Source organism: Ischnura elegans, chromosome 10 (assembly GCF_921293095.1).
Source record: "Ischnura elegans chromosome 10, ioIscEleg1.1, whole genome shotgun sequence".
In the NCBI taxonomy this organism is placed as follows: domain Eukaryota; kingdom Metazoa; phylum Arthropoda; class Insecta; order Odonata; family Coenagrionidae; genus Ischnura; species Ischnura elegans.
The window spans coordinates 10,382,549-10,407,585 of NC_060255.1; the positions used below are offsets into that span (position 1 = coordinate 10,382,549).

A 25,037-nucleotide genomic window follows, 5' to 3' on the forward strand; every position below is an offset into this window, starting at 1 on the left:
TGAATTTCCTCCGCACAGGTAAATGCTAGGATCGGCCTTACACTATGACTTCTGTCACGAGATAACTTGTAAGCGATAACCTAATACCTTCCTCAATGATTCCAATAATCTCCGCCATCACAAATCTTGATCCATGGCTTTCCTCATTTTCCATTATCGCTTCACATCGATCCGGAATCTATATTTTGCTTTTGCTGATGGTTGTGCCATAACAAATGCCGATCGCAAAATGTAAATTAACATGTCTTCGATAAGCAGGAGGGAGTCCTATAGGGAGATAGATACTGTGGATCAAATGGACGAATGAGGAGGTAAGGAGGAAGGGATCCACTCAGTGAACAAAAGAATAAGACTGAGCGCGCAGCATCATCCGCGAAGGATAGACTCGGGGGATGGGCCTAACCTCATGCTGCTATAATCACCTTGGGCATGCGATGAATTGAAGGAGAGGTCCCCCGATAAAGGCAAGGGATGCGTACCTAGGAGGGAAAATAGGGTAGTTTCCTACATCAAAGAAAACGAAAGGCATTGAAGGCCAGACTGGTGCCCATGCGATGCCACTCCACGTGACGTCACAGAGACCTAGTTTCTACACGAGTAGATAGGAGTTTTACGTTGTCTGAGATTACCAATGCATGCATGAGGCACAGAGCTCGGGGAAACATCTCTTAATTATCACACAATACCTAAGTTTGGAAAGTTTCCTTAGATTGGTAGGGCAATAATAATCCTTATTTAAGCCAAGCGATATCTGCTAGCAGGGTACTCAGCTACCTGCTAGCAGCCTGCGTATCAGCTCAGCTCAGCTCAAGCCTCGCCCCAAGGTCACCTCTCACGCCGACAGCTGGAACCAGAAGTACGTCACACGGGAGTTTTCCCATCATTCGTCTGAGATCACCAATGCATGCATGAGGCACAGAGCTCAGGGAAACATGACTTAATAATCACCTATTAAATCTGCCTATGGTCGGAAAGTTTCCTTCGTTTGATAGGGTATTAATAATCCTTATTTATGCCAAGCGCTATCTGCTAGCAGGGTACTCTGCTACCTGCTAGCAGCCTGCATCTTAGCGGCGCACACATCCTCACCTCACTTTGCGACAGCGGGAACCAGAATGACGTCACACGGGAATTTCCCAGAATTCATCCTTGCCGTCGCGTTTTCGCGCGCTTGAAACTTTTTACTTTTCATTTAACCCATTACCGGCCGAGTAAAGAAATACTTGAAAATACATAATTTTTTCTCTTCATTTTACCTAGTAACATGCTAAATAAGGTAAATTGAAAATATGGGCCTTCAAAAAAATTTGCTTATGGTAAAAAAAAAATGTTGCGTTTTCGCAACGTTGGCCGAATCCGATATCTGTATGCAGTTATGCAACCCGCATTACAATACATTGCCGTCTCATAGGAATATGCTGATTTTACTGTCGGATATAATCCTATACCTTTTTATGCCACGCATATGACAAATATCGTCATATTGGATAAATAAATTCCTTAGATATTATGTTTCCAACGAGATGTTGTTGTTATTTGACCTAAATCCACTATAAAATAGACATGCTTTACGGTTTGAAAGAAATAAGTCAAAGCGAAAATTTTCTCAGAAGAGCATGTATTTCACATTTTTTCATTGACTTTAATTTTATCATTGCAGATTGAATTACAACAATTAATGGCTAATTATGAAATACTTAAGCATTTTGGGTGCAATGGAACATAAAATTTCGTACATTTATACATGGTTTGGTTTTTACAGTGTTTCGGCAACTACTGAATTTTTTTTAACTCTATGGCCAAATTCGTCCCTTCATGCTTCACGAATCTGCAATGAATTATATGGCCTAACTTTTTCTATGTTTATGGACGCGAATTATATAGGGGTACGTCATCTATTGACTGATTCACTTCACTTTCTAGATGCGTCCCTGCTAGATACGATTTGAAGTCTACCAGTGAAATTTACTTCCGTTGCATAACCTGTACAATCTACTGGCATTAGTGCAAACGCTGTCCAGTTAGTTGATAAGCTAGGACCTTTTTTCCCCTGAATTCTAGTGCGGTAATTTGCATTTGCATTATCAAGTAGGTCCACACCTCCCATGTATTTACTATATTCCCCAATAACACGAATAGTATTTTCTTTTATTAACATAGAATAGTATGTGAAATAGTATTTTCTTATTTCTGCTGAAACTTTTCCCTGTGCCAAATGGAAGCGAAAAACTTGTATTGCTGTCTACAGGGACAATCTATTTATCATTCCATCGAACAGCACTAAGACCTTCGGCTTTATCAAATGTTGGTTTTCATGTTCCTCTCGGTTTCACGTCGATAGTTTTATTATATTCTATCAGACACTCTTCCGTTATACGTATTTACTCGTATTTTCACGGATGGCTCCAGTGACAAATAATCCTTTTTCTTTCAAAACAATAAATAGTCTCCAAGATGAAAAGAAGTTATCGAAAAACATACGATGATTCGAGGGATCAGGGATAACCTTGACAAATTCCAGAATAACACTTGCTTCCAAGCCTAAATTTCGATAGAAGCAATTTTATATCGCCTGGTTGAACCCTAAAACCGTCTGAATAACATAAGCACCAAAGTTAAAAGCAAAATCTAAATGGCTTGTTTTAAAAGAACATTTATGCACTGTAGTGACCAAAGTAAGGTACCATTTGCACATTATTTCAAAATTTATGCGCAAATATTCCGAATTGTTATAATTTTTTATTCAAGTCGTCAAATTGAGGTCATAATTTACAAATCTGTCATTTTTGTCCAGACAGGAATTGTCTGAAAAGTGTAGATTATTTTTTAGTAATCTAAATATGTCTTGGTTCAATCATTTCCGAACCCAATCTACGCCTTATCGTCTTCATTCACCCAATATCTTGTTGTGGAAGTCGGTGATAGTCGCTGAATCGTGAAGTAAGGAAGGATTAATTCGGATTTAAAGTACAAAGTTTTGTGTTCCATTGCACCCGGAACGCTTTCATGTAATTCATAAATAGTCATTATTTGTTGTAATTCAATCTTTTGTGATAAAAATGTCAATTAAAAACTGGAAAATACGTTATCTTCTGTAAAAATATTCACTTTGACTCATTTCTTTCAAGCCGTAATGCATCTCAATTTTATATTGGATTTAGGTAAAATAATGCAGCATCTCATTGGAAATATAATATATAAGAATTTTAATAATCAAATATGGCGATATCTATCTAATACGAGGCATAAAAATGCGTAGGATTATATCTGACAGTAAAAACGGCATATTCCTACGAGACGAAAATATGTGATAAAGCGGTTTGCATAACTGCCTATAGATATCGAATTCGGCCAACGTTACGAAAACGCAACATTATTTTCCGGATCTGATTTTCGCTTAATGTTGACTCCCTGACGAAATATAAGCTTTAATATCTATTAATTGAAATTTCTGCGTACACATGGACGAATAAAAAACTTAATAAAGGGAATAGTTACTCTTAGGAAAAATTATTTATCTGGCTTAACAGGAGACTCGAAAATTGACACATTTTGAGTATTTTTATAAATATTGGAATACTTATTAAATGTCATTATAATCACACTAAAAATCAGTTTAAACTTATTTTTATCGAAAAAAGCGATTTCTACATGAATACAATTCAATTGAAACATTTTTTTGCATTTCTCAATAATGTTGCGTTTTCGCAACGTTGGCCGTAAATGGGTTAAACGCGAAAAATAGATATCGTCATTAAAACATCTAAAAGCGTGAAATACCTACTCCTGGAGGATTTATACAATTAAAAAAATAATCTGAAACCACTCTATTGAAATGGGCGCGAGAACGAATTCCTCCGGGAACTAAAATAACCGCGTTTGGAAAGGTAGGACTGTGCCATTTTGTGATTGGAATAGAATGGAATAACGTGGGGAAATGAAATAATAAAATGAAGTAATACGGGATGTCATTTGATTGTTCGGCCTTGGACATCATGATCTCTCATTTAGCCTAGTTCCTGACCAGCAGTATAGTTCATCGATATCCTGTGCTTGTTGGATCACTCCAGGGGCTTAGACCCTTAACCAGTGACATACAATTATTGTTAAACTACCAGTGACGTGCGGTCTGGGAGACCACAATGAAACAAAAATTCATAAACCGTTGCAAAGTCACTTTTATTGCTTAGCTTAATGTTTCTTTAACTCCTTAAATATTATAAAACTTATATTTGTTAGTATGCATTCCGAATACGAACCATCTGTTTCAGTAAAAATTGTTATTTGAAACAATAAAAAAACTGATTTAAAAAACACTTGAGTTATTATTATAGTACTTTTTCAATTAAATACTAAATTATTCACGCTATGCAACTAAAAATTCCTCCTTACAAATTATTAATTACTATTATTATTATTCCTGAAAAATCACTAGGAATTGCTTTTAACAACTTTTTGAATTATTTCCACCAGCATTACGTTTATTGATGTCAGGACTCACAGACCATTACTAAAATTCAGTTGTAAATTTTCATGCATAAATAATAACAAAGTTAAATTTTAAGAGTGCTATGTCCTTATTATACAAAAGTATGACGCTCACGAGAATTATAGATATTTTGTAATATCAATTTTGAAAATATTCATAATTTTAGAGACGCAGCGGTCCCTCAGACCGTACGTCACCGGTTAACGGTTAATGACGTACGAGAAAAGTGCTAAATTTGGCGTTTCCGTGGTCATTTCCTTATCTCCAGTTGATCGTGTGTCGTTGCTTGGTTGTTTTTTTGCGGAATAAATTCGTCCGTTAGCATCCCACGCGAGACAATATTACGTCTGAGTGGAAAAAATCTTTGCAAGTTTCACTGTAGCATTTCAGCCATCAGGTACTACTCGTGTCCTTTAGTCGTGCCCATCAGACTGCCCCAAATTAGCAATTATGACCTCACCTTATAACCCGAACTGTATACTGTAACGGTGAAAGGTTATAACCTTTCACCGTTACAGTATACTCGATTCAGATGCTAATAATTGGTTTCCATTTTTCTGAGTATCATTTTATACTCTAAGATAAATACTTAGTGCAATTTTGTACCTCAAAAAAGCAAATAAATGTTGACGTAGTTTTTCTTTTGAAGACTTCTAATTTCAGTGGAGAAACTTAGCGTGAGGAGGTGGATGGTATCGTTTTAACAAACTCTAAGAATCGAATCGTTAAGAATTGAAAGGCATTTTATTTTCTTCAAATGCATTTATTATTAGCCATACACAGAAGTAATGTCGGACGATTATTTTGAGGTGTATAAAACAAAAATTTGAATTCAGGTTAATATACATTTCTTTTACCTTTTGTGGTGAAGTTATGATCCGATATATACGATCATCACTTTTTATCCACTACAAACAAACATTACTTTTAGCTTATAGCTTATAGTCTGGGAGTACTATCAGACAATAGTACTTACAAATAATGTTTTTTGGTATTGCATGTTACGACACTCACGCTTTTTCGGATATGATATATTTTTTTCAACCAGATATGCGCAAGAGATCTTCAAATTACATATTTAATAAAACAAATAGCCCAAATTTGTTCCAGAGAAGATGTATTGTCTCCATTTCACAACGTGAACTTGTGTTATAGTAATGAAAGGGCTCAAATAACCATACCCATAATCTTCCATGCGTTATTATGCAGGAATGTCAAAATGCCCAGCTGGTTTTTTATCTCTAATCAAGTCTGTTTCAAGAATTTTATAATTAAATACTTGTAGAAAAGTCGAACAAAAGTTAAGTACTTGTCCGAAACAATATTTCCCTTTCCTTATCATCGCCTCATTTAGTAAATGAACAATAAACATAGATTAATCTCCAACAGTCATCCATCTCGGGTTATACGAACTGCAATTTATATTAAGTAGCTACTTTAATTTACTCCAAATCCTGTTCTACTCTTGCTTTTAGCCTTGGTTTGATATGATTGGTTGGCACTGACAAAATTGAATACTGTTGAATGGTGTTAAACATGCCTCAATTGCCGTGCCTATTGCGTTTAGCAGTAATGCTCAGTATATAAACAAGTATTCTATAAGGCTTCATAATTTTTTTACCGGTTAGATTCAGTTATTTCTGAAGATTTAAAATTACGGTCATCACACGTGTGGACTACGATGCAATCGTTACTCAAGCATTGCCATGAATTCATGCACCAGATATTGTTCCAACCGTAGAGGGTAAAGTTCCAATTTTAGACTTTTGTAGTCCATGGTCACCTAAGTCGAGGAACATTGTTTGCCGAGACAGCACCTGCATTTCATTATTTTTCACGCGAATTCCATTCATTAACTTAGTTTCACTGGTTAAATAACAAAAGAAAAGAGCATTCTATTTCCTGTATTCGCACCATTTTATCATTAGCTGTATTTTATGGTCAGCCTACTTTCTCTTTTTCCTCCTCTGAGTGAGATAACATATTTTGTTCAAGTTTTCCTTATGACACTACGTAGATCTTGGGCACTCGGATCTCATTTGGGTTCTTTCATGCTGGGCTTGAAGGGCAGTATATCCAGTACACTGCCGTTAGCTCCGCGGCTGGTTTTCAAAAACAGTTGCAATCCAACCACACATGCAGCACTAAAATTTTCGGCACAAATATGATTCTTACTTTCAGTTTGAACCCGATTCTCTCTTGAATTTTTAAGGATAAACTAGTTAAGACACCACATCACACACCCGGAAGCACATATTTTTATTCACTTTATCTCGGCACGCTCATATTTTATTTGGCGTGCGTTAATGTCTTTACAGTGGCTCCGTCCTAGTAGCCTCTGATTAATATTGGATTTTTACACGATTTCGCACAACGCTATTCACACTTCGATCCGTCCATTAATGCGACAAGTGTCTTTATATAATAATTCATTTTCATTCCTGGATAATCTTCTTGGGTATTAAACCAATCCGCATTAGGGTATGAATCCTTGAGATAACGTGTTTTCTTTCACTCGAATCATATTGCTGTTTAGATGATTCCATTTTTGGTTTTCCTAACAAACTTTGGTGGGCCTAAAAACAACAGCGTGCTGAATCGTCACTGCGGAAGATTGTCACCTGTAAGGGGGCCTGTTGGCTGGCGAGAGCGGCAGGTGTGTTTGTGTCTGTGGCCTGAGGAGGAGGGCGACGAGGAGGGTGAGGAGCGCGAGGCAGAAGGGTTGCCGGGCGGGGCGCGCGGCGTGGCCGGCGGAGGCGGCGGACGCGGCCCGGCCGCTTGCGCTGGCGTCGGCCGCGGCCACCGCCGCCTCCACCGATGCCGTCTCCGCGGCCGACGGCCTGCGATGCGCCGGCGCCTCCCCGACCGGCGCCTCCGCTCCACCCATTGGCCACGGCTCCACCGTAGACGCCGGTGCCACCGACGACACTGCAAAAAAAAAGGAAGTTTATCATACGAAGAAAATTTAGTGTGGCAGGGGGTGGAAAGACACCAGCCGTTTACAGCTAAAAAAAAGAAGTACTCTGACGAAGTTGGGACTATCGTTCATTAAAGTCCTTTGTGGTTCGGGGGAAAAACGAATTCCCATATCTATCCGTTCGGCAAAACATCTCTCTTAATTTATCGCTTCTATCGGACCTGGAAATATAGTGCGGCTCTAATATTATATTCTCCGTGTCGCTCTTAAAGATATCCATTCTCAATTTTTCAAGCAATCTAAGCCTAGCGCGCAACCTCCGAGTCTATAGCGGCTCCCAGGCTAATTCGCTTAACATCTGGAGTAATATTTGTGCATAGCAACTTACTGTATACTCTCAGTTTCAGCGTTAGCAACAACGATTTCCAAATACTGTCCATGTATTTATATCATTATGATACTTGGCGGTGTTCATGCTCATATTTCAGGAAAAACCCTTGGGTAGCGGTGCAGGTAGGAATTAAGACTAGAGGGCTGGGGGGGTTTAGTCGCATCTAACAATGAGGGTTGTGGGGGTATGGAATACCTGTCAGGGTAAGCGGGAGGTGCGGGAACTTCCCCTGAAAATATTTAAGATAAATGGTTCAAAATGGTGATTTTTACGGCTGTGTGAATTATATTATGTCTGTTTGTCATCTCACGTAGGTTTGTCCCCTTCATATAAGTTAAAAAATTTGTCACATTAAAATATTTTTATTATAAAAAGTCTCTGAGCTCTGGGGGGATTATACCCCAAAACTCTCCCCCCTCGCTGCACCACTGCCAAGGGTTGAGTTAACGAAGGAAGGTATTGCATCACCTGAGTACCCTCTCCTACATCCAAATATTATATTGGTAGAAAAACATGGGAAATACTTGTAAAAATCTGTACCATATGTTGATAGTTAATTAATTTTGTGCCAAGAGTATAAAAATGGAATGTAGATAATCTTCAAGAAGAGAACGCGTAATTCCAGTTTGTCCGTTCTCTTTTCGTGGTGATGTAGTCTTTTAAAATGTAGGCTATCATCTGGAAAGTTTTAGTATGCCGTTGTATGGAATATAACCCTCTCAACATTTGCCATTGGATCTTGAATTTAATAATTTCATCAAATAATTTCAAGATGAGAATGAAACAAATTCTACGAGTTAATAAATAGCACATATCCAAGGTTTATGCGGAAATAGTTGTAAATAAAAAAATAATATTAGAGAATATTATTGAAATTTAAAATATTTTTACTGATTTTTATACCAGGTGCCAGAACCACTTCACAGAATGAATGGAAGTAAATTGATTAGGAAGGTGTTTTCTTACCAAGTGTTGTGAAAACAGTGTCCTTGCTCTTGGTACCAAGCGTGCTAAGATGGAGCCCTGAAAATACATAGAATCGATTACAACCTTATTAAATTTAATATACTATTCTTGGCTTGGAATATTACTAAGGAATATGCCAGATGCATATTGAATTTTTATTACATCTTATCTTAGTCTTGCATCAAACTTTAAGTTTAATTAAGACTCACGTAAGTCATTACTGCAGTCAAATGGGTACTTATTTTGTATATTGCCTGGCCTTAAATGTATATTTCTAATTATAAGCATTATGAAACCAATTTATTTATCACCAAGTGAATATTTACGAATCATTTAGAATAATCACTCGTAGGCACTTCCTCCACTTCCACAAAGGTTTCCTTCCGTTTGCATCTTTCCACAGTTGTCTAATAGAATATAATTATTCATCAATTTACTCTGAATTTAGTTCACGTAGTAAAGTAATTAGAGAATTGATATCATTAAATCGTAAATATCAAGACCTGGTATGCATACGAAAAATCATTCATGTCCGTGTAATTTTCTTTTTTCGACATTTAAAATTCATTAAAATTAAGTTTAAATTTTTTACATCATGATTTCGTCCCAGTTTTGGAACAATATTTCCCAGAGAATGTTTAACACCCACCTGATTGAGTCACGACATGATTTTCTGTGGAAACGATTGGCATTCTTGTCGGCATTTTGATCTCTGCAAAAGAGGAGAAAAGGTAAATAAATGGATTGGAAATGTAAAAAAAAATCGGATTGGCAATTTATAGTGGCCCAATAACAAGCGAATATATAACGATAAACAAATACATGAATTGAAACGAGAATAAGATACATAACATATTACGAGAATCAAATCCTTGAAAATGACGAATACAAGTACATAAAAAGAGAATCGGAGCAGTATAGATAGTATTGATATTGAATGGCAGAGAGGTAAAATAGAGGCAAGATATTGAAGGCGTTCGGGGATGGGTAAAAGGGATCAATATTCGGAGGAAGAGAATTAAGGAGTGAGGGGAGGCGGAGAAAAAGTGAGCGTTGAATGAGTGGTAGTCTGGGAACTGATGTTTGGGGCTGTGAGTGGGTGCGCGTAGGGCGGGAGGGTGCGCGGAAATTTAGAAAAGAAAGGAGTTCAGGACAGTCTATGATTGAGTTAAGGAAATTGTAGATAAATTTAAGGTCACTCTTAAGAAGTAGAATAGGAAGATTGTGTATGGAGAGAGAAGTCACACTGGCGTTAGTGATCATATTAAGTACGAGAGGGACTCCATATTTTAGACTAATCTAGAGAATAAGGAAGTCTAACCTAGAGAAGAAGTAAGTAAGATATATAAAGACAAAGATGTGGCTCAGCTGACATCGCTCAAATAGGAGATCAATGGGTTATCACATGAAGGACATGTGTTGAAAAATGGCAACAAAGAGCTTTTGCAACTTTAATTTCCTAGTAAATGTATAGCAAGCCTAAAAGGGAAATGATTTAGATTTGACTGTTTGCATGTGCTCGGAGAAATTAAATTTATTATCAATTATTACCGCAAGATCCTTCTCTGACGACTGGCGGCTCAGGGGCATTGAGTTTTCAGTGTCGTTGAAGTTAAGAGATTTTTATTTTTGGTTGACGGACATGGAATTGTACTTACGCTCATTTAGCCCTAGTTCCCAGGTAAAGCACCTACGTGAAATGGTATTTAAAGCGTTTTAAGTTCGAGGCAGTCAGATGAGTGTGGATGGTTTTCAGAATTTTTCAGCCTTCAGCGTATCGCAACAGCATGTGAGCTTGCGAGTTGGGATTAGGGAAGCGAAGTCTTCAATGTATCAATTAAGTAAATAGATATGGTCATAGAACACTGCCTTGCGGAACACCTGATGTTACAGGAGACAAACGAGTTGAGACGTCAAAAAAGAATAGCACGCTGATTTCTATCTCTAGGGAAGCTACACAAGACGCTGAAAATTCACCATGGATGTTAAACCGAAGACAGTTTATGAACCCATCGGTCTATTCGTTCTCTGTCATCGCAAACGGTTAAGACTATTATGGAAAACGATTTTTAAGAGGGTGAAAAATGCAAATCAAAAAGTGACCGTTCGGAGGTGAATGCAGTAGTGGTAGTCTTTGTATAGTATTCTTCGATAAGTCCTTTGATATCAATGTTTATGAGATGAAAGCCATTTTTATTTCTCTTTTGTTCCTTGAAATTATTTCTACATGGTGGTTGTCTGCACAATCTTTTAATTACTCACTCACTTTCTAAACGAGGAAAGTATTCAGTCTTAAAACATTCCTTCAGTATCTATTTTTATTACATAACAATAGTACTAATGGACTTTTACTTTTCCTACATTATTACAATTATTTTTACGAGGTGATTGTCCAACAAAATCACTTCATTTGTCTTTCTAATTGTGCTCCTATTTTCTCTGGGCCAATTATAGTCGAAAATCTTTCCCTTTTTTTTCATGCTCAAAAGAAATGCCTTTCGTTGTCCCGTTGCATGCATTTCAACTTCTGGGAGAGAGTATATCTAATGGAGGAGGCTCGACTTGTCTTTCTGCGGCTGTGACTTAATTTTAATCTTGGGAAGAATCAGGTAAGTGATGTAGGTATTATTGCGAACCGTTATCATTGGTAGTAATTGAACGTGGCATTTGAATTACAAACGTCGTGACATTCAAGCTACACAAATCGAGTTCAAAATCCCTCGTTTGAAATTTGCAGAACCTTATAACACGTTGAATAGTTAAGTACCCTAGGGAAATGCCTTAAAGTCTGTCATTATAATAGTATTTTCCGTCTATCTTTCACTTACTCATATTGTTTTGCCTGAAATTCTCTCTCTTTCTATCTTCGGGGTCTTTTGTGACGTTCAATCTTCACCTTAGGCAGCTCCAGACGAAGAGCTGTGTTTTCGTCCTTAAAAGGTCATGCCAATGTCATCAGATGCGCAAGAAATCGGAATTGAGCAAACAGATATGGCTGTGGGAAGTGAGAGGTGGTTCGAAATAATTTATTCATCATGAGGAAATCGCTCTTTTGTCCTGATGGTAGCGGGAATGGAAGTCTGTGAACTACGCTCCCTCTCCGCTGGTAAAATCATTCATTCCCTTTCGAAAATTCATCTCGACCATTCAAACAAGTTCTTCTATTTTTTTGGAGTGAGGAAAAATAGCAGAACATAGTTCATTCTACTGTTTATCATTAAAGTCCTCATGTTTCTGCCCACTTCTATAATAACGGCTTTTACGAGGAGATACTATGCTTTGAAGTTCAGTCATTGATCGAAATAGGACTTGAACTGGCTCTTTGGGGCATTTTTATATTATAGAAATTTCCATGATTTCCATGAAATTTCCATGATAAATAGAATAGACACATGTCAACTTAAGCTCATATCTTGCGCTACCAAATCGCCTTAAAAATTTTCTTGAGGGTATACATTTTATGCTTGTGGTAAGGGTGGACGTTGACTAGGATTGAATATGGAGAATTTTTGATGATACCTTAAGTTTGAAGCTAGTAATAGACTTCGTTAAAATACGGAAATCGACCAATGGAGCGAGAGATATGCGCCCTATTGAGGCGTGGCGCATGGGCTGCGAGACTATCTCGTGACAGCGAATCTCTGTTTGGGGACGATAGCGCTGCATTAAAAAAATGAGGGCGAAGCATGGGTTCGGAGGCGGAGACTATCGATATCATGCTAGTCACTCGCGAGTTCATTGTTTGCTCATGCCACGGTTTCATTTGTTACTTCCGCAGTTATCCTCGTCGACTTTTTTTACAGCTCTCTGTACAGAAATTATTTTTAAGCAGATTGAACGACGTGAGATGGAAGATTGCCAGTATTTAGGTAATAACATTATTTTATGGATTCTTTGGTGGCTTATTAATTAGCTGGATGCATTACACTGTTGTCACGTTTAATGTATCATCTATTTTAACCTCCATTGAATCTCAACTCTAAATTCATTTTCCCCGGTTAGATTTCAGACGTGGGGACGTCCGCAGATTAATTAGTCGGATCGGGGCCTTGGAATAGGGCTTCGACAGAAAGCGACTATTGGCAGACAGTATATTACAGGATGGTGTGTACTTCATATCGTGAAGGCTGAATGTTCAGGTAGTTTACAATCTCGTGGTAAATGATTGATATAATTGCGAGTGAGGTTTAATTACTTGGCGTTAGTTATAGATACCGTTGATAAGATTCACATAGTATCTTGAATAAATTTATTTTGTTGATGCCAATTTTAAATAATTTGAGCATTACAAATTTAACTATGCCTGCTGATATTGGTGTATTATTAGCAAATGTAAAATATTTAATAGGCGTGGTGATAAATATATGTTTTAGAATTGATATATATTAATTAGAATTTTATAATATTCAAAAGACAAACATTTAATTTTACGCATAGCTTGAAATTTGCTCGCCTAATAAGATATATGATACATATAAGTATAAAATTGAATATAAATAGGTGTGTGAAGATGAAAGTGCACAGAGAGAAGAAGGAGATGAAAAATCTTTCGATCAAATTATCAGTGTTGTCAGAGATTAGACGATATGTTCGGTAAATATTTCTCGTAACTTCTACATCTACATCTACATAATACCCCGCAAGCCGCCTAAAAGGCGTGTGGCAGGGGGTGTTAGGACACCAGCCGTTTACGGCTAAAAAAAATGAAGTGCTCTAACGAGGTTGGGACTAGCGTTTATTAAAGTCCTTTATGGCTCGGGGGAAAAACGAATTCCCATATCTATCCGTTCGGCAAAACATCTCTCTTAATTTATCGCTTCTATCGGACCTGGAAATATAGTGTGGCTCTAATATTATGTTCTCTGTGTCGCTCTTAAAGATATCCATTCTCAATTTTTCAAGCAATCTAAGCCTAGCGCGCAGCCTCCGAGTCTCCAGCGGCTCCCAGCCTAATTCGCTTAATATCTGGGTAACACTGTTTGTACGCCCGTAGCAGTTTTTGACGAAACGGGTAGCCTTCCTTTCTATGGACCTCCGAGGACCACATTCGTTTTCACATTCCAGCATGTGGCTTGAGGCTGGTGGCTGATAACACAAAACTGCGAATTCACGGTATCACAGCTCGAGTTCAGATTTTTCATCTCAGATTTTTCCATGATATTTCAATTGGTGTTTCTCACATCCACGCCCTGGCAGAAGCGCCTCTCAACTAAGCGGCCACACCGAGTCCCTCGCACAATCTCTGCTTAGCCCCAGCATTCAGTGACTGCAGGGTTATTCCACTAATCGTATGGCTGGGCCATAAGTCGAAATCGACCATAACTACGACCTCGAGACATACGTATGGCTTCGAGCGATTCTGCTATGAGCGAAAGACCATTAGTCGGGCGGTCACTATGGCCTAAAGGCCGTAATACTATGGCCTGCCTAGGAGGCCGTCATAAAACGGGCCATACGAAATAACATTGCTCGCCTAATGAGTTATCAAAGAAATTTACGAAGTGACATCGATTACATTGAGATTATTTCGAGAAATACATGAATATTGCGAGGGAGCACATACGGATTCGGCGAGCATTAGCTAGAGATATAAAAGAAAGACGTCGATTTCATCTGGAAAGAAAAGAGGATACGGGATACGTATAATCCGTTCGCATACGATGATGATATTTTCATTAAATATTTCCGCGCGTCAAAATAAGTTATTTCTTACTTTGTAATTAGATAAAGTGGATGGACTGAAAGTTCACTTGTAGTTAAAAAGTTAGAGATACCTTTTTAAATGGATGCTATGTTGAAGTGAACGGAGGAACGGGCTTTTATTTTATTTCTGTGCTACATTTGCTAGCAGATTTCTGACTTATTTGTTTCGAAAAGCTGTAGGTAACTTGAAAAATCCGCTATAAAATGTTTTATATTTTAAGATTATCGTTGCATTATTGTTCACAAGGGAGGATATAAAAGAAACATGGGGCAAGACATTTTTTTGGCAGTGAGGCAATCTTCAGTAAGTCGATGCGTGAAGGACAAATGCCGTCCACAAATCAAGGAAAGAAATAATAATTTCAAATTCATGTCATAATTTTATACAGCTACCTAAACATAAGCCTCTGATAATAAAATCAATGAAAGTTAAAGTTTCAATTTCATCTTTGCATTTCGTGCATTGGCTGGATTTCAAAGGCTTTTGGGGTCAAATGATTGCAGCCATGAGACAATGGTTACATCATTGGAAGGAGAGGAAGGGGTTAAAACTACAAGAGGATGTAATGTTCTAACTCTATCCATTACATATACAATTGACGAATATTATAATTCTGTACTGTACAAATCGTGTACAAATTTATTCTGCTGCTTCTCGTCCGTGATTTGCATTCTTCACTATTTTCAAAGCTCTCCAGAGTCTGCCGCCGGATCAGTGTTTAAAGAAAATCCAGATTTATCCTTTAACTAGCTGACCCGGCGAACTTCGTACCGCCTAACAATCAATGAACTTACAGTTTAGTTACACCATTTATAAATCAAGAGCGGCTGTATCGTTTTTATTCATGTTTAATTTATTATAATAAAATAAGGATACAAATTCAATAAAAATGAATCAGTTAATGAAATAAAAATTAGACGGATTCAGTTGTTGGCTATTTGTGTTATTAACCGTAAAAAAATGTTTTTAGGCCCAAGTATGTTGCGTAAGCTTGGCCCGTTCACGGGGTAGGTTAACACAACGCCAGACCATCGCTTGACTGATGCTCAAAATCGTGTAAGAAAAGCCACTATGAAGCAGCATTCGTATCAATTGACTTGAGGCGCGCCAGTAATAGTATCTCTATTTGGAAAAAATGCACTGCGTAAACGTGCTGCATGCGTAAACGCACCACGGTGTGCCCTACACATTCGGGTTTAATGTCTTGCGTCAAGCACCTTCTGATAAACAACAGTTTTTGTTTTGTTATCAGGCGCAAGATAAAGCGGATGACGCTAAATAAATATAGCAAAGCGGAGCAGTGACGCAGCGAGGGGGGTTTTTGGGGGTTAAAACCTCCCCAAGAGCTCAGAGAACTTTTTTATAAAAACTTTTGTTACTAATATTTAGGGAACGGATGAGTAACAAACAAAACAAATTTAACTATTCACACAGCCGCAAAACCCACTATTTTGAACCATTTATCTTAAAAAATGTCTAGAGTGCACATGTCCCACACCTCTCGCTTACCTTAGCGAGTTTTATATACCCTACAGGCCCGTAGTATTAGCTGCGCCTATAACCTTTCTATCCTCAATTCCTAGCTGCGCTCTTGAAGCGGATGGTTTACCGACTTGTTAACATACCACTTTTAATTGACCATGAGAAAATCATGGGTTTTCATTAGCACATGAGCACAAAAATCACAAAAACTGAAAGACTGTCCATGCGATTTGTTAATCGTTATCACGAATGCAACACGAATTGGAAATTGAATACGATTAAGCTCAAAAGGGTATATAAGTTGGGATCATGGAATCTTCGGAATGAGAACTTCCTCATCTTTGATTTTCATTTGAGTAAAGTCTCGTGAATCACATTTATTATCAGTTTTTTTTAATCACCAAACGCATTCTGTTGGATAGTTTTGGTTGGTTTAGGTTTCGAAAGATCATGAACACAGAGCCTACATTTAGCTGTAAATCGTGCCTTGGTAAGCCAGGTACGTCCAAGGACTTTAAATATTCAAATAGATAATTGGTGATTTCGTCTTCGTTTGTTACACAGTTAAAAGATTTGAATTTATGCAGAGTATGAACTATTTGATCCTGACTTACCTAGTTTGAGTCATCAACATCTTCGTTCTTGGCCGTCAAAATTGTTCGCTCAATCAACCATTTTTGATTTTTGTGGTGATCAATCATATTTTGGAACACTTTGTTGATGGGCTCACCTTCCGGTGAAACTAATTTGTAAAAATTCCGACGAAGTGTTCTGTTTTCTCGATTCCTCGACAGGAACACGGACATTACCGTTTGTCAACTATTGCTTGGAGATTTGTTTACAAACACGGTAGTGAAGAGTCAACTCGAGCTGGTCTTTCAATGAGCTCGAATTAAATTTTTTAAATACAATTTCAATATTTTGAATATATTTAGTAATTAAAATGTTATATTGCTACGAAGTTCAGTTATTAAATTGGTAAAAACAAAACAAATAATTTAATTTGTAGTTTTCACCGACTTATCAATTGTTGTTGCGTTACTAACTCCTAAATAAATATCACTAAGAAAGAGATGAACCTTTATTTGTGAAATTATCCTCTTTTTAATGTCTTATATGTTATCCGGGGCTGAGACGAATCCAAAGAACCTACTATCATTAAAATCGGTGCTGCCGTTCTCGAGTTATAAGTGTTCTAACTAACACGATTTTCGACTATCTTTTATATATATAGATAAGAGTCCATTTCGGTTAAGGATGATAGAATTAATTTTTCCTCCACGTTGGAACAAACTTCCTTCTCAAAAAAGGACTAGTGTTCAATAAAAGTGATCCCAACTTGTATTACCAATTATAATGCTCATACTAGCCTGCTGTAAGGGCGTTAAGACTTTTGGCCGGGCCATACGATATGGCCCCTCGAGAGTGGAATCGGTGTAGTCCGTAATTTCGGGCCATGCCATACGAAACTTACGGCCGGCCATACGTATTGCCCCGTTTAGCAGAATAGCTCTGCTGGGGTAGCCATGTATGCTCTGACTTTAGGATTTGCTGGCTCTGTGCTCGCATTCTCAGGAATAGAAAAATTCTTCTTTCTTCCACTAACTCGCGTCAGAGAATACAAATGGTTTGTAGCGCCCATAGAATTGAGCTGAGTCACCCATTCCCCCGTATGATATTCACTGTGAAAATGACAAACACTCCTTCCTCGAAGTAAGATACGGTCCAACGTATGGCCTATCAAATGAAATACACCTCTCTGCACTGATGAAATGTTTGGTTGCAAAGGCATTTTTATGACAAGCATAATTATCGAATGCTATACAGCCAAGCATTGGGTCCTTGCTTGCCATAAATGACCTATCAATAACTTTTATTAGAATGTATGACAATATTTAGTCGAAAATATTTCCTAAGGAATTATACAACTTTGCTTTCCTGCAATGTTACTGATGGAGATATGCTGTGTATCCTGATTTCTCATTTATTTTCTTTGTGAAAGACTGAAAAATTACATTTTTCTATAGTTAAATAAATACAACGGAAAAATTTCCCATTGTTTTATAAACTACATCTCTTTCCTAATTTCTTACGAGTATTATCATCGAAATTGAGCCTAATATTTTCATTATTCTACGTTTTACTCAGTATTAACCTGTAAAGTTTTAAAGGATTATATTATTTATTATAGTATTCTACCGATTAAGGTAGGTTTCCATGGAGTACTAAAGAAGTGATTTGGGAGCCTCACATTCCTTCCAGCGCTGCCTTCTTCAACTCACTGTAAGGCCTAATCCCCTTCAATCTATCTAAAAATTCTATTATTTTACTTCCTCTCCCTCGTTTACCTAACATTCTTCCCTCTAACACTGTTTTCAATATCCCATCCCCGCTAAGTACTCGCTCCATCCATACCTTCTGTCTCCTCCGTATCTCATCTAAAAGCTGCCTCTCCTCACTAACCATATCCAGCACTTCGTCTTTCCTCCTCCTCTGTGTCCACTTCACCTTCTCCATTCTTCGCCACACCCACATCTCGAACACCGTCTTCTCTCGTCCTCCTTCCTAAGTGTCCACGTTTCTGCACCGTAAAGCGCAACATTCCAGATCAGACTCTTCACTAACCTTTTCTTTAAATCCTTACATAGCGAACCTCTCAGAAGCTCCTTCCTGTTAATGAAAGCCTCCTTTTCGAATGCAATTCTCTTCCTAATATCCTTAATACTGTATCCGTTTTCCTCTAACGTACTGCCTAAATAGTTGAACTGCTCAACATTTTCAAGTTTTTCACCACCCACCTTTATCTTTAGTCTCACAAAGGAATATATATATATGCATATTTATTAAGGTGGCAAGATATGGACGTATATTTTCCTCAGGTCATGTGCCGCATAAGTCACGGGGAGATACATTTTATTATTCAGGAAAAGGAACGCGCTGAGCGGGGTTATGGCTCCCGCGATGACGTGTGGGCGCTGATCAAAGAAGGGGAAACGGGGATAAAAGTGAGATTATGCCACAAGGGCGCCCTCTGGCGCACTTTCCCTTCCCATACCTCTTGCCTCCTCTTCTGGCTCTATTGCGCCTGCAAGGATACCAAGTGAGAAAAGGCAGTCGCTCAAGATTGTTATAATACGTATATATGTATATATCATAACACATATGCCTCACTAAGAAAATGCCGCGGCGGAAAGGTGCTAGTATGATTTACGGCCAGAAAAATGGAAAACTAAGGCAATGGAGAGAATGGGTGTGTGGGTGGAAGACGACGCCATTGCCAGCGGTGAAGGATAAGTTCTTTTTTTATCCTGAGTGTGCGGAGGTCGAGAATGCGGTGGGAAAGAGATAGCGTTGTGTGAGCCAAGTGTGAGCCATTTCCGAGGATGTGAGTCGATGGTGGAAAGGTGGCGCTCTTCGCCGGTCGAGAGTATTCAGGGGGGGAGGAATATCAAATCTTCCAAATCCTCAAAGCTCACTCATTCAATTTTTTGTCGGTCGGAGAATATCATTACTCCATTCGCTTCAAGTGTTACGCACCTGACGTATGAGAGCCTCGCCGAACCCAAGATATCGTGGCGTCCTTACGGCGGATAAAGCAGGATGGGGAAAGAGTGATCAAGACCTTCTGATACATTCTTGACCGTAGGCTGTGGCTTTTTTCCCTGTAATATTCACGGTTGGTGGATATTGGATAGGAACAGCTGGTGATGAGACTGTGGCGTCGAACGTAGGGATATACTGGTTAATGACCGTTGAAAGAAAAAAATCAAGCATTTTTCGTTTGGAAAGAAACTTCATAAATCCAATAAAATCGTTTAACTTAATTTTGTGAAATAATGACATATCCATGATTAAAGTACAAATGGTAATATCCACACTATTTTATTTATAACTTAACCGACCATGGTTTCGACCTTAAAAATGACACCAAGGGTCGAAACCATGGTCGGTTAAGTGATAAATAAAATAGTGTGGATATTACCATTTGTGCTTTAATCATGGAATCCTAAATCCTATTCCCTAAACTCTCGAACCGTTAAAATTGAAAGGGCGCGTTGGATATTATTTTTATTGTAATTGCCTAGAACTAGATATTATGAAAGGATTCAGTCGTAACATAAAAAATATGGCATTTCTCTTTCAAATTGATACTGATTGGTGTACTCAATTCACCCAAACTTTTATGCTTTGGTACAAATTGCCTAGGGGCATCTATCCACCGAGTCGGAATATGGGATTGGTCGAGTAATTAATTATTGTGTGGTGTAGTTTTGGAACCAGTCATGTCATTTGCAGTCATAAATTTAGTGGTGCTATGTCTATCAAGCTATAAAAGGTTTGTTGAAAATTGATTTGTATTTTGCACCGTGAAGTTATTTTCCGCCCTAAATGTTATAAGTTTAAAATCCGATGTTATTATCTGTTTGTGCGATTTTATTTTTAAATTTATGTTCAAACTATTTTATGTCCAGTATTTGAAATGCGAATCACTTTTATCCAATTTTCATGAATTCACTTTGGTAGTAAACGCCCAAACTACTCCTTTCAAATAAAAAGTTCAAGCATGGAGTGATCAATGCCATAACTTTTCCCCTTTATTAGTGATACTGGTTAGTATTAAATGCTTTGTATTGCCCACCATAACTATTCTTAGCCACTTCTTCATCCAGAACCACAGTTGCCGGGCTCGATACTCCTTCCTTCTATAAATCTCACCCTTGCTTGGGATTGATTCTTTCTACTTGTTTCCGATTCTCTAAAAAAACTGTCGAAGGCGAAATTGATTTTCTACGTGGCCAGCAGCCTGAATCGGAGCGACACTTAGTCACATTTCCTGGCCGGTGGAAGGAGAAAACCCCTCCGTCGCCTAGGTAACCTTTGCTTAAAGAATACGCCCGAAGAGGCCTTCGGCTGAGGTGAGGGATTTCCCCAAGGAGAAGGAGGAGGAGGGCGGCACTGAAAACCTATCCGACTCCACGAAAAGTTGGGATTTGCATTCCGGGCGGAGTCGGCCTTTAGAGCGTTTTCCAGGAGAGCGACCCCTCAGCAATCGTCTTCCGTGGGAGAAGGAAGTATATATTGCTGCGCGGCTGCCGCTCCTTCTTTTTTCCCAAATTCGATTCTAAGGAAGCGAAGGTTTGCGGAGGAATGCGCGCGGATAAGGCGGAGTTAAGGGAAGGGTGGGAGGGTGGGTGCTTATGGGAAGGAAATCGGAATGGTGTGAGATCACGGGCACTGTTTTCTCTGCAACCCGATGCGTTAAGTGCTACGTGCTCTTTGAGTCGACCCACCTTGCTTCTGGACCGACGAAAGAACTCGCTCTGTTTTCTGGGCACCGACCGATTTTTTCATCGCTCTTCTTGCTGAAATTTGACGGCAATTGTATTTCACTCCTACGTCGTTATTACTACACCGTACTCCTTGAAGTAATTAGTTGTGAAGATAGTTCAAATAGGCGTACTATGGGGGAAAAAAGTGTTCCATCAAAGGGTGTGCTGCCGCTATCGCTCCGCGGGAAAATGCGTTTCCTTTTCAGTGGGTTGTTATTCTTTGGTCTGAGTGGGAAATTTAAACAAGACCTTCTTCGCCTTTCGTCGTCGTCCAAATACGCGACCGACCACTGAGTCTCCCTCAGCCCAGGGCATGATTCGCGATGAATTCCGTAAAATAGAGGCGAATTCGACGGCATCAAGTGCGCACATTGGAACCGTACCTTTGAATTTTCCTTGGCATGTCTCAACGAAACGGCATAAACCACTACGAGCCAATGCAAGCTTTATCTTGAGATAAACAAGACAGTCAACGAGCATATTCTAAGGGCCACTTATTTGAATGCAGTTGACTTTGAAGAAGTTTTAGCTTTTCCAGAAGGACTGAATAGCACTTGGCCAGAATGCGTTTTTCTTTGTACCGAGAAGTATATGCTCCTATCTATATTTGAGATGTCTTTGTCAGCAGGCGAAAGGGAGAAAAGTAGTCAGCCTGTTGGAGGCAGGCTAAACAGTAGCAGAAACGTAGCAAAGGATGAATAAAAATTGAAGTACCTTGTAGCACTCGGAGAAACGTTACAGGGAGGGTAATAAGGCATTGAAAAATCGGAGAAAACCTCCACCTGAGAAGTGACCGATTAGGACCTATGTGTACAACCGGAAATGTTGATGCTGACATATAATACATCGAAGTGCTGCTGAGATTTCGAATTTAATAAATTTGATTCTGAGGAAGTTTTAGCTTTGTTGGAGGGACTGACAAGCTCATTGTCAGAACGTGTTTTTCATTAGATGGAGAGGGATGTACTACTATCTCTATTTGAGATGCCGTTGTCACCAGGTGAGGGGGAAAAGTAGTCGGCTACTAGAGACAGGCTTAATATCAGCGGAAATATCACGAAGAATGAACATCAATAAGAGTACTGTTTACTACTGGGTGAAACGCCACAGGGAGGGTGATGAGGTATCAAATAATAATCGGAGAAGGGGAAGGAGACCTAGGTGTACGACGGAGAATGTTGATGGTGATACACATCAAAGTGCTACAGATAATCCCATCAGCATTGGAGGGGCGGCTGCAATACAGAGACAGTCAAACCTAAATTGCAGCGGACGAACTGCGTAAAACCGTCTCCACGAGCAGTGGCGCAGCGAGGGGGGGGGATAAAACCCCCCCAGACCTCAGAGAAATGTTTAAGTTTAATCCATTTTACTTAATTGGATCAGTATTACTTATAGTATAGCGTCAGGATTAATCAAATATCCCTCAGAAAGCCGTAAAACTCGCCATTTTGAACCATTATTCTTAAATTTTTTCTGGAGGAGGGCCCCGCAACTCCTGCTTACCCTGGAGGGTATGCAACACCCCCCACTCCTAAGTATTACTTGCGCCTAAACCCCCCCCTCCCAAGCCTTAATTCTTAGCCTCGCCCCTGTCCACGAGTAATCTAGAACGCACGGAGGGGGATGCCGTGATGCCTTAAAAACTGCACGCATCATTCACTCGATATCATTTTCGCCAAGAGCCGGGGCCCACAGGTCCGTGGAAGGGAAGCTCTACGATACACCCGGAGTAACCGAGGGAGGAGATTACTCTTGCTCAACAACCCGCTGTCTCAAAATACACTCCGTATCTTTCATTTCTCGCCGATACTTTCCCTCCGAGAGGACCACTTTCGCAGTCCGGAAACCCTAAGCGTCAGTCAAGATCCCAAGTCTTATTCGCCCCTTGTCCAGCTGTCGACGAGAGGACACGACTGACTATATCTATACACGACTTTATCTTTACAGGAGCATAGATCGAAGTATAGGCTTAGCTTACTTAGAAAATTCGAAGAAGATATTTTCTCAGACGACTTGAATCACATCCTTCGTTTACCATCGTACTATAGTAGACGTGATCATGAGAATAAAAGAAAAGAAATAGGCTGCAAAACAGAGAGATTTAAAATGTCATTCTTCCCTCGTACTATTAAGGATAGCAACGTTGTCTCAATTGATAGGATTAATGGCGTCGCTCGCTAGGATCACTCATTGCATGTTTTTTTATAGTTCTAACCTTGCATGTATTTGCTCTAGGAATTACTAACCACCAGCAAGTTTTTTTATGAATAAGCATGTATATTTTGCTAGTATGCGTAATATTTCTATGACCGTGCGGTGTGCATATGGCGGCCCTATTGCATACTGCATGTTGGTGATTTGTCACCCCCTGACAAGCACCCTAGAGGTGGCTCGCAGGGTATTATGTAGATGTAGATAGTTGCATCGGAGTAAATAGTGCCCGTGCTGACGAACCCCTCCTATCTCTCTCGCACGATTGCAAACGTCTTTGTGTTTCCGCGCACATAAACAAGTGATTTTTTCAGTATTCCGGAATGATCTCAATTAGGAAATAGCTGCATATTCCAAATATGGACTAGGAAGTACGAACTTCATCGAGCCACCAAGCTGTCAGCAATGTGAATGGTAGGGAAATAAGGAGAAAATGATGTTATGAAATAGTTAGATGATAAGAGATAAACATAGAAACTAATAGGCACCTCGTTGATTCCTTGAATAAAGTCTACCTAGCAACATTTATTTTTACATTATTTTTCAGCAAATTCTACTGAAATTTTTTAAAAACTATAGAATTGAATATATGTTTTGAAAAAATATATCCAGTGTTCAATAACATTATCTGGCGTGGAGGAAACCCGTCTCATCTTAACGGCAAATATTCGAGAGTATATTTTATTACTTTCTTAATTTGGTAAATGAATGGATTTTATTCATTCGCTCCATTTAGTCCTAGCTATCTCCGTCTATGAGGCTGCTGTTTCTTCTAGAAAATCCGGTTCAGTATTTTCCCACGAACTTATTTGTTAAATCAGATGCCGGCTACTGGCTTTATATCTCCCGCCTCGGAGATCGTTTGCGAATGTTTTATGGATTTAATTGGAGTTCTTTTTGTGGCATTACCTCGGTATTAATCCTTGTTTACGTGATTCCCATGCGACTGCAAACCCCCTGGCGCCATCTTGGGCCTAGCGCATATCCTTTCTGTTCCCATTCTTCTGTTTTACGCGTCTGCAAGCTGCAGTCCCCCCCCCCCTCTCATCGCCAGCGCATTCCAATGCCACGCTTATCCCCTCTGCCTCGCTTCTTTTTTGTTTTCCTCCTCAGTCCTTTCCGAATCCACGCCGGCCGTGGGCAGAATTGAGAATGAGTCAGGAAGCCACCGATGGCGTACGTCTTCCGAGCCGTTACATCAGAATCCAGAAGTCCCTACACCGTAGCGGAAGCGTTGAGGAGCCGTGCTTTTCGTGACTTTCTTCACGAAATTCGGGAAATTACTCTTCCCTTTTTTTGCAGCCTTAATACGGACGCCACGAAAGGACTATTTTTAATTTGAGGTTTTGTGGGGTTATAATTTTGCGCTGTTTTGTCCTCAGCTGTAACTTGTGTGTCTGGCCAAGTGCAGAATTTCGGAAGAAGTGGATGTGGAAGCGAAAAATATAGCGTTAAAAATAGGAACAAGACGTTTTGCACGTTACCTTCTTTAATTTCAAAGAAGGAATTGAAAGACTGGCGATGAACACTGATTCAAGTGGTAA

General features: G+C 39.1%; 1 protein-coding gene across 1 annotated transcript in view; it reads right to left on the minus strand.

The window, feature by feature from the left end:
• Window positions 1–5,236: 5,236 nt before the first annotated feature.
• LOC124166916 (lachesin-like) overlaps window positions 5,237–25,037 on the minus strand; it is a 481,621-nt gene continuing 461,820 nt past the window's right edge. The window contains exons 8-10 of the mRNA XM_046544630.1: window positions 9,413–9,475; window positions 8,764–8,820; window positions 5,237–7,417 (exon numbers count right to left, since the gene is read on the minus strand). Of these exons, the coding sequence (XP_046400586.1) occupies window positions 7,107–7,417; window positions 8,764–8,820; window positions 9,413–9,475 (431 nt within the window). The 3' untranslated portion in view covers window positions 5,237–7,106. The remainder of the gene's footprint in view (window positions 7,418–8,763; window positions 8,821–9,412; window positions 9,476–25,037) is intronic.